General features: G+C 42.9%; 1 protein-coding gene across 1 annotated transcript in view; it reads left to right on the top strand.

The window, feature by feature from the left end:
• C8A (complement C8 alpha chain) overlaps nucleotides 1-10,418 on the top strand; it is a 69,254-nt gene that overhangs the window by 10,008 nt on the left and 48,828 nt on the right. Inside the window, exons 2-4 of the mRNA XM_012555199.2 lie at nucleotides 2,149-2,251; nucleotides 8,370-8,514; nucleotides 9,738-9,885. Coding sequence (XP_012410653.1) covers nucleotides 2,149-2,251; nucleotides 8,370-8,514; nucleotides 9,738-9,885 — 396 coding nt within the window. The remainder of the gene's footprint in view (nucleotides 1-2,148; nucleotides 2,252-8,369; nucleotides 8,515-9,737; nucleotides 9,886-10,418) is intronic.

Consider the following 10,418-nt stretch of genomic DNA (forward strand, 5'->3'; position numbering starts at 1 on the left):
AAACTCAAGAAAAGGTTTATACACAGAAAAAAAATCTTTGATGGTCATGAGGGAGGGGAGTGGCGGGGAGGGGAAATCACTAACTAGACAGTGGACAAGTGTGGTGTTGGCGAAGAACATTGAATATACCATGGACTGCCAAAAGAATGAACAGGTTTGTCTTGGAAGAAGTACAACCAGAATGCTCCTTAGAAGCAAGGATGGCGAGACTGTGTCTCACATACTTTGGACATGTTATCAGGAAGGATCAGTCCCTGGAGAAGGACATCATGCTTGGTAAAGCAGAGAGTCATCGAAAAAGAAGAAGACCCTCAACAACGTGAATTGACACAGTGGCTGCAACAATGGGCTCAAACATAACAACCACTGTAAGGATGGCACAGGACCAGGCAGTGTTTCGTTCTGTTGTACTTAGGGTCACTATGAGTCAGAACCGACTCAACAGCACCGAACAACAACAAAATAGTGGACAAGTGTTAAATTTGATGAAGGGAAAGACAACACACTATATAGGGGAAGTCAGCACAACTTGCCCAAGGCAAAGCCATAGAAGCTTCATAGACACACCCAAACACCTTGAGAGACGAAGTTACTGGGGCTAAGGTCTAGGTACCATTGTCTTGGGGGACATCTAGGTCAATTGACATAACGTAGTTCATAAAGAAAATGTTCTACATTCTACTTTAATGAGCAGTGTCTGGGGTCTTAAAAACATGCGAGAGGCCATCTAAAATACATCTCTTGGTTCCATCACATTTGGAGGAAAGGAGAATGAAGAAAACCAAAGACACAAGGAAAATATTAGTCCAAAGGGCTAACTGACCACATGAACCACAGCCTCCATCAGCCTGAGCCCAGAAGAACTAGATGGTGCCCGGCTACCACTATCAACTGCTCCAACAGGGATCATAATAGAGGGTTCTGGACAGAGCAGGAGAAATATGTAGAAAAAAATTCAAATTCACACACACACAAAAAAAGCTGATTTACTGATCTGACAGAGACTGGAGGAACCCCCAAGACTATGGCCCCTGGACACCCTGCTAACTCAGAACCGAAGCCACTCCCAAAGTCCACCTTTCTGCCAAAGATTAGATAGGTCTGTAAAACAAACAATAATACACGTGAGGAATGTGCTGTTTAGTTCAATCAAGTATACAAGACCAAATGGGCAACATCTACTCAAAAGCAAATACGAGAAGGCAAGAAGGGACAGGAAAACTGTACAAATGGACATGGAGAACCTGGGGTGGAAAGGGAAAGGAGGAGAGTGCTGACACATTGCAGGGATTGCAACCAATGTCACAAAACAATCTGTGTATACATTTTTGAATGGAAAACTAATACGTGCTGTAAAATTCACCTAAACCGCAATAAATAAATATTTTAAAAATTTCTCAGTTTTGATTTTGAATTCTGTGAACTTTGATAGATGTAACCCACTTATGAAAGCTCTTTGAAGTCCTCGTTAATTTGCAAGAGTATAACCCCATTAAAAAAACTAAACCATTTGCCATGGAGTCAATTCCGAGTCATGGCAACTCCATGTGTGTCAGAGTAGAACTGTACTCTATAGGGTTTTCAATTGTTGATTGTTTGGAAATAGATCACCTGGCCTTTCTTTTAAGGTGCCTCTGGATATACTGAAACCTCTAACATTTTGGTTATCAGTACAGTGAGTTAACTGTTTGCACCACCTAGGGATATAACCCCATTAGATAATGTTATTATTAATATAATTTTACAAGTAGGAAAGATGTAGCACAGAGACATTAATAACTTGCTTGAGTTTTCAAAGCCAGCAAGTGGTTAAGATTCAAACTCATTCCTCTGACCTCAGATCCCACTGAGCTTTCTGCTACTCTCAATATTCAAAACATGTTAATTCTCCTCAGTACCTGTCTCTCTAAAATTAGAATAATTTGATTCTCACAGGATTGATATAAGTTTAAAGAGATAATTATAACCCTCCAGCACCATAGCTGTATTAGTAGAGGTACAATGATTGTTCATGCTCAAACTGTTGCTATCATCCGTATTATTCATTTCTTATAAACTGTGATTTAACTGGAAGGAAAATGTGCACAGCTTTCTTTTTTGCCTAAATTATATATCTCAAAATTGAGTGGGAGTCTTTTCTCTCTTTAGGAGAGTAAGCCGGGCTGATCAAGGTTCCACCCTGACAGCAGTTAACTGCCAGCTGAGCAGCTGGTCAGAGTGGACAGATTGCTTTCCATGCCAGGATCAAAAGGTAAGATATTTATGGTCACTTTTTGAACATTTTATATTTGATTTGTGTATTAGGCATTCAAATGGAGACAAGCATTGGGTTTATAAGTCTGGCCACCACTCATCTGTCGATTGCCTTACCGTGGCAGCGTGCATGTTATTGTGATGATGGAAGCTATGCCACCAGTATTTCAAATACCAGCAGAGTCACCCATGGTAGACAGGTTTTAGTGGAGATTCCAGACTAAGACAGATGAGGAAGAAAGGGTGGTGATCTACTTCTGAAAATTAGCCAATGAAAACCTTATAGATCACAACAGAACATTGTCTGACTCACTTGCTTGGAACACTTCATCAAAAGAGACCAGTCGCTGGAGGAGGATACTATGTTTGGTGAAATAGAGGGCCCATGAAGGCAAGGGTGAGATAGATTGGCACAATAGCCACATGATGGACTTGAACATACTCAGGCCTGGGAAACATTTTGTTCTGTTAATACACAAGGTCACCATGAGTTGGAGTTGACTCCATGGCAGATTCTGTCTCTTTATTTCTCTTTCTCCATCCATCCATGTAGCTCATAAGTCTAGAGGTCTGGAGGACATTGGCCTACAAATAGGTTTTAGGACATCATGGACACATGGATGGTGGAACTTATTTCTACCTCTCCAAATTTTGTTTCTGAGGCAATATTGGGCAAGGCTGCAAAAAAGATGCAGAAAAGTGGCCTTCTGGACATGGGCACATTTATCTCTAATGGCTTCTCTGGGTCCTGGCCAATCTACTGTCCTTTAATGAGGGCCATCCAGAGGGGACTAAGGACTTAGTAATAAAATTCCAAGTTGCCCATGACCTGCTGTTAGCTGAGAAAAACCAGAAAATGTCACAGAAGGTGTTCCTGAGGATTCCACTTTCCTGGCTTGGATAACAGCCACACCCAGTGGACAGAGGCGTGTCTGAATGTGTGTGTGTGTTTTCTTTTTTTTTTTTAATAATATTTTATAGTTTTTAAGATGAAAGTTTACACATCAAATTAAGTTCCCATTTAACAATTTCCACAGAAATTATTCAATGATATTGGTTACATTTTTCACAATGTATATCATCATTCTCATCCATCCCGTTCTGGTTGTACCATTTCTAGTACTCTAGTTTCCCTGCCACCTTACCATCTTGTCTTTGCTTTAGTGTAATTTTTGACCATTTGGTCTCATATACATGATTTTTTGAAAGAGCTCAAAACTCACGGGTGATATTCTTTATTTTATGAGCCAATCTGTTATTTAGCTAAAATCTAAGTGGTTTCCAATAGTCCAAAATAGTCCCTAAACCCAGTGGCATACTAAGGGAAGGCGACATGGGAGCACTCACTCTGGCAGAGAGGAGTATTTTATCATTGACTTTGTTTATAGTTGCTGGCTCATGCTGATAGTAAAAAGCGCACCAAATTTTATTCTGTTTTGTTAAGTTTTAAAATAGTCTACTGACAATACATGCCCTTATTGGATGCACCCCAAGTGGGATGCACCCAGGCGCCCCCTATTCCCTTGCAACATCAGAGCTTGAATCTTGCCTATTGGTACATTACTGTCAAATCCAAATATTTGAGCTTGGATTCTGCAGTTTAAAATCCTGGCTTTACTCCTTATTTACTGTGTTACTTTGGGCATTTTTAAATCCTCTCTGTGACTCAGTTTCCTCATCTCTGAAATGGGTATAGTAATAATGGCTACCTCATAGAGTCACTGTGAGCGTTAAATAAGTAATTCATGCAATGCACTTTTCATGGCATCCGGCACATAGTAAGTGTTCAATAAGTGTCAGCTATTTTTATATTCACTATCTGTGCCCTCCTCCCTAGCCCTACTCCTGCTGTCTTGGAGCAAGTTCTGCTCTTCTCTCACCTGGGCTCTTGCTGAGTCTGCAGATGGCTGTCCTCCCTCCAGACCCACCCTCAGTGAGACATAGAGGTGCTCATGGTTCAAGATCATAGAGCTAGTAGGTGGTAGAACCACAATTTGAACCTGATGTTTACAACTTCACAGCCTGACGTTAGTATTCTCACCCTCCGCCCACCCCCCCCCCCCCCCCCCGTCTCTGAGAAATGCCAAAGAATCCTAGACTGCCTCTGCTTGAAAGTATCTGGCCCCCAAACTCTCATTTTGCTTTGATATCCTATATTCGTTTCCTGAGGCTGCTGTAACAAATTACCACAAACTGGAAGACTTAAACAACAAAAATTTATTCTCTCACTGTCTGCAGGCCAGAAGTCTGAAATCAAGGTGGCAGCAGGGCCATGCTCTGTCTGGAGGCTCTAGAGGAGAATCTCTTCTTTGCCTCTTCCAGTTTCCGGTGGCTGTGGGCATTCCTTGGCTTGTGGCCCCATCATCCATTCTCTGCCTGCATGGTCTAATTGCCTTCTCCTTTTCTGTAGTTTAGGATGTGTAGTAGGTTGAATAATGGCCACCCTGCACATGCTACACTACATTTTTCTCGTGTGTTGCAGTTTAGATAGCAGATAGCACAGGTGAATGACTTACAGTTTAAACCAGAATTGAATTGCTTCCTTGGTGACTCAAAAAGACATACGTATCTTGAAACAAATATTTAAAACAACTAAGTTTTGTTAATTATTTAAGTGAAAGGTCACCCTAGTCTCATTTTTATTAATATGTTTCTCCCCCTCAAAATCATCCAAACAAAAATGTGCATTTCTGGAAAGAAACATTATCTACTAGCTAGGAGAGAAAATTGTGTCTTAATGATCCCAACCACAGGCAATAGCACGGAGTCCCTCAGAGGGTGCCTGTACCAACCTTTCTGCAGCACAATCTCTTCATTATCTGATACACACCCAGAAAACAGGGAGCCAGTGGGAATGAACCTCATGTCCTGCACAGTCATTCCAAATACAGGAACCACAGGAAGAATGATACTGCCATTAATCGTCACCATTCATTAAACTGTATCTACATACCAGGGACTGTGCTAATATTTTAAGTGGATTCTCTTGTTTGAATTTCACAGTCAACCTTACACGATGGATATTATCATCCTCATTTTATAGGTGAAAACACGGAGGCTTTGGGGAGTGAAATAACTGCTTTAGTCACTAATTAAGAGAGTGGCAGAGCCTAGATTTAAAACATGGTTAGTCTGACTCCAAAGAGCCTATGGGCCTGACCACTCTGCTGACTCCCTCCGAGGTATTCTGGAGAGTACTAAGTGACATCAGTGCTCCCCTATTCCACTTCCCACTCAGTCATAAATCCTTCAGCAGCAGCCCAACAGCTGGTTGTAAGAATGATGATGATGTTGATAAGTATTATCCTTGACAGTATACCAGGAACCAGACAAAGTGCCGGTTTCTTTACATGGATTATCACTAATATTCACAGTAACACTCTCAGATATATTCCCACTTTGCAGATAAGAAAACTGAGGATCAGAGAAATTAAGTAATTAACTTAGTGACGCATATACAGTAAGTAGCACAACTGGAATTCTAACCCAGCTTAAAGTGGGAATCATAATAACACTTAACCTCATCAACTTGTGAGGATTAAATGAGACGAAGAACATAAAGTGGACAAGAGTAAGCATTCAAAATGTGGAGCCCTGGTGGCGCAGTGGTTAAGAGCTCAACTACTAACCAAAAGACTAGCAGTTTGAATCCACCAGCTGCTCCTTGGAAACCCTATAGGACAGTTCTACTCTGTCCTATAGGGTCGCTATGAGTTGGAATCAACTCAACGGCAACGGGTTAAGTACTTGAAAAATGGTAGCTACCATTGCCATTATCATGTCAGTAACTGTAGGTTTTAGATATCTGATGAACTTTTTCAAGAGTGAGAAAGAAAATCAGCTCTATGTTCATACACTAATCACTCCTTTCTTTACTGCAAGGTGGGGCAGGAGTGTGGGTGGAACATTAAAAAACTCTGATATTCCCCAACTGGTCATCAATTATAACCTCTTCCCACAAAGGTTACAAAGTTCTTATTAACTGAAGGGCAGGGAAGGTAAATGGAAAGGTTTGATCTTCATCTCTCCTTGCTACCTCTGCCCCTTTGCAAATGAGCAGTGTAAAGCAAGCAGAGGTTGGCAACAGGAGACGGGGAGGTTACACTTCTCCACAACTCATCCACTGAATCATCTGGAAAAGGCTGCATTGAGAGGGTAATGAATGCGGAAACCACTTCTGTTCATTGAGCAGCAATGATATCCCAGGCACCGGGGTAGGTGCTTCCCCCTACATTCTCTCACTTAGTTCTCACAATACCCTTTCAAGGTAAGGTGTTATTACACCTATGTACATATTAGAAAGTCAAAGCTCAGCGCTTGTTTGTGTCCAGTTGGTAAGTGAATTTGGGATCTGGGATCTAGCATCTGAACCCAAGTGTAATTCTCATGCCCATGTTCTTTAAACTGTAGTATACAAGTGAAAGAATCACTAGTAATTGTGATTAATGAGGTCATCTAGGTCAACCATTTCATTTTACAAATTTGGAAACAGGTACAAATAATGAAGTGTCTTGCTTGATATTGCATACTAGCTCTGTTGAGTCGATTCTGACTCATGGTGACCCATGTGTGCCAGAGGAGAACTGTGCTTCATAGTGTTTTCAATGGCTGATTTTTGGGAAGTAGATCTCCATGCTTTCATTTGAGGAACCTCTGGATGGACTTGAACCTCCAACCTTTCAGTTAGCAGCTGAGTGCATTAACCATTTGTACCAGCCAGGGACTCCTGACATTACATAGGAAATAAGAAATAGATTTGGGTCAGGAACTCACTTGTCTTGCTCCTCAAATCCTTGCTTTCTTACTTACCCACAAACTTTCTTGAAGTAAGGGCCTATGGGTGAACCAAGGTAAGAGACAGCAGAAAATGTGGGACCGCACTCTCCATTATGGAACGCTGTGTGGTTGCTATCCGTACAGAATGATTTGTATTGTTATATTTTCTTATGGATACATTTTATCTCCTCCACTAGATGATAAGCTTCTTGAAGGCAAGGATGGAGTTTCATATGTCTCTGAATATCCTAGTCTTCAACTTCCTCTTTCTACACAAGTGCCTGATACTACATACTACATAGAAGACAGAACCATAAAACCATAGAGCCCAAGATTTTTGTGTATTTTTATTCCTTGTTTCTCTTCAACAGCGTTTATTCAGGGACAGTCAAGGCTGGAGCCCGGGGCTCAGGTGGTATCTTCAGAGTTCTCTTTGTCCCTCTATATCTTGGATGGGCCCTTTCTATATAGTCGGCAAGATGACTGCTGGATGCCTACAATTCCTAGCAACTCCAGTGGAAAGAATTGGTTTTTTCCAATAGTTCTGAAGGGAATTCCCCAGAGAGGACTATGATTGGCCTGTATTGAGTTACGTGCCAATCCCTGAACCAATCATTGCATCTAGGAAGCTTCTCTGATTGGCCAGGCCTGGTTAATACCCACACAGCCTTATGACTGAGGGGTTGGGGTCAACTCCATCTGAACCTTATGAGAATGTCCCAGGAAAGAGGTGTGTGCTGACCAGAAGAGATGCTGCAGGGTCAAAGCAACAACTCTTCTATAAGTGCTTCCCGTGTGCTGACCAAAGGCCAAGAGCCAAGCATATAAAGCCCAATAAGATATGTTCCTTTATTCACCACTTCACCCTCATTCTCAAATTGCTCACAGACTAGTGAGAGACATAGCTATATAGCAAAATGATCAATCACAGCCTCATATGACAAGTGCTAGGAGAGAGAGGAGAAAGGGGACCTGCAGAAGCCCAGAGGACGCTACCTTAATTAGGGGAAGCTTTCCAGAGGAGGTAAAACCTGAATCTTGAAAGATGAATAGCAATTAAATAGTTAAAGAAGGTGGTGGTGGGGGGAGGGAATGGAAGACTCTTGAAATAATTGGTCCAAGCCTTTCATTTGATGCTTGGAGGCTGTATGCAATATTCCAGCTGGTGATTATGCCACCTCTGTTTGCACATCACTGTTTATGAGCCCTCGTCCCCTCAAAAGACAGCTTTGCGGGCAGTTCTCAATCATGAGATGGTTATTGCTTATGGTGAGCTGAGACCTGCCTGCACAAATCTTGGTTGATTGACAATAATGTGTCTGTTTAAAAATCTGATTTAGTACCGATACCGGACCCTCCTGCAGCCAAACAAGTTTGGGGGAGACATATGCAGTGGTGATGTCTGGGATCAAGCCAGCTGTCACAGTCCCACAGCTTGTCTAAGGCAAGCACAGTGTGGACAGGATTTCCAGTGTAAGGAGACAGGTGAGTAGCATTCCAGCAGGATAACAGCTATGACTGTCAAATCTAAAGTACAAAGCACTTACCCAGGGAGCTTGTTGAAATGCAGGCTCCTGAGCCCTTCCCCTAGAGCTCGTCATTCAGTAGGTTTGAGCTATGGCCCCAGAATCTGCATCTGAAGCCAGCATCCCAGGTAATTCTGATGCAAGTTTATAATAAAACCTATTTGATTCATTTAGAAATGTACAAGTCACTCATGCATATATTAATTTAACAAATATTTATTGGGCATATATTACGTGCTGACAACACAGAAATGAAAAAATAATGTCCCTAACCTGGAGGCACTGCTAGTCTGTTTGGGAGAGAGTCCTATTGTTGTGTGCCGTTGAGTTGGTTCCAACTAATACTGACCCCATACGACAGAGTAGACCTGCCCTGTAGGGTTTCCTAGGCTGAAATCTTTATGGGAGCAGATTGCCAGGTCTTTTCTCCTGTGGAGCTTCTGGGTGGGTTTGAACTGCTGACCTATTGATTAGCATCCGAGCGCTAACCATTGCATTACGAGGGCTCCTGGGAGAGAGTCCTACTAAGAGTCAATTACAATATCGTGTGATAATGGCTGTAATTGGCATATGTACATGGTTCAGTGGAACTCTCTAGAAGTGGGTGCCCAAATCTGCTCTGGAGAGACAGTCAGGCTTCAAAAAAGTACTTGAGCTGCCACTTGAACAATGAAAAAAAACAACAACAGAGGCTTCTGGGAAATAGGGATAAAGAATGAGTAAAAGCACGGCGATTCGGGGACTAGTAATTGGCCAGAAAAATTGCAGTGTCAGGACTTTGGGGAATGAAGCCATTGAGGTAACCAGGGGCCAGGTGAGAAAAGCCCTTTGTGCCAGACTGTGACATTTGGAAGTAGAGCAATTGGAAGCCACTGGAGGATACAGAGCAGGGGTGACATGGCCAGGTTGGCCTTTTAGAAAGACCACTGGGGCTGCAATGGGAGGCTGGATTAGAAAGGGAGAGACGGGGCAGGGCACTTGCTAGAAGACTACAGGTGGGAGATAAGGAAGCTGGAAGGAGGGCAGGGGCAGTGAGAAGGGAGAGAAGATGGAACAGATTTAAGGGCAATTTCAGGGCCGGACTGATGGGCAGGACTTGGTGACTATAGATGTGAATCATGAGAGAGAAGGGAGAGTCCAGGGAGGGGCTGGAAGAATCTACAGCATCTCTTTTTCTCTCAGGTCGCTGCCTGAAACGCCACCTTTTGTGTAATGGAGACAGGGACTGCCTTGATGGCTCTGATGAGGATGACTGTGAAGATGTCAGGGTCATTGACGATGAATGCAGCCAGTATGATCCAATTCCAGGATCAGAAAGGGCAACCTTGGGGTAAGTCATTGCCTTCTGGCTGCCTGGCGGGGGGTAGTTATCTGTCTTCAATTGTGTTAGTTTTGGGGAGATAAGGGGGACTTTCTGCAAGGCAGCTCTCACTGTTCCCCTGTGGTGACTGCACAGTCCTGCCCAGGTGATATTGCTCATGCTTTCCCTTCTGCGTGTCCCCCTGAAGGGTCCTCCTCTCTTTTCGCCTCTCGCCACTCTGCTGACCATCTCCTCTCATCCCGATTCCATCTCCAAGGCCCATTTAAGAAGCCATATCTTCCATTAAGCCTTCTCTGGCCCAAGTTCACTTTCCAATAGGCCTGTTCGCATTCTGTTTTGCACTATAGCTGCTTGTATAACCGGGGCTAACAGTGTGATGGAGTCCCCGAGTGGTGCCCTGGAAGAAAGATCTAACAATCTACTTCTGAAAAATCAGCCATTGAAAACCTGTGAAGCACAATTCTACTCTGACACACATGGAGTTGCCATGAGTCAGAATCGACTTGACAGCAACTGAGAATGATAACTGTGATACAGCACAA

Source organism: Trichechus manatus, unplaced genomic scaffold (genome assembly GCF_000243295.1).
Source record: "Trichechus manatus latirostris isolate Lorelei unplaced genomic scaffold, TriManLat1.0 scaffold00003, whole genome shotgun sequence".
Classification (NCBI taxonomy): Eukaryota; Metazoa; Chordata; class Mammalia; order Sirenia; family Trichechidae; genus Trichechus; species Trichechus manatus.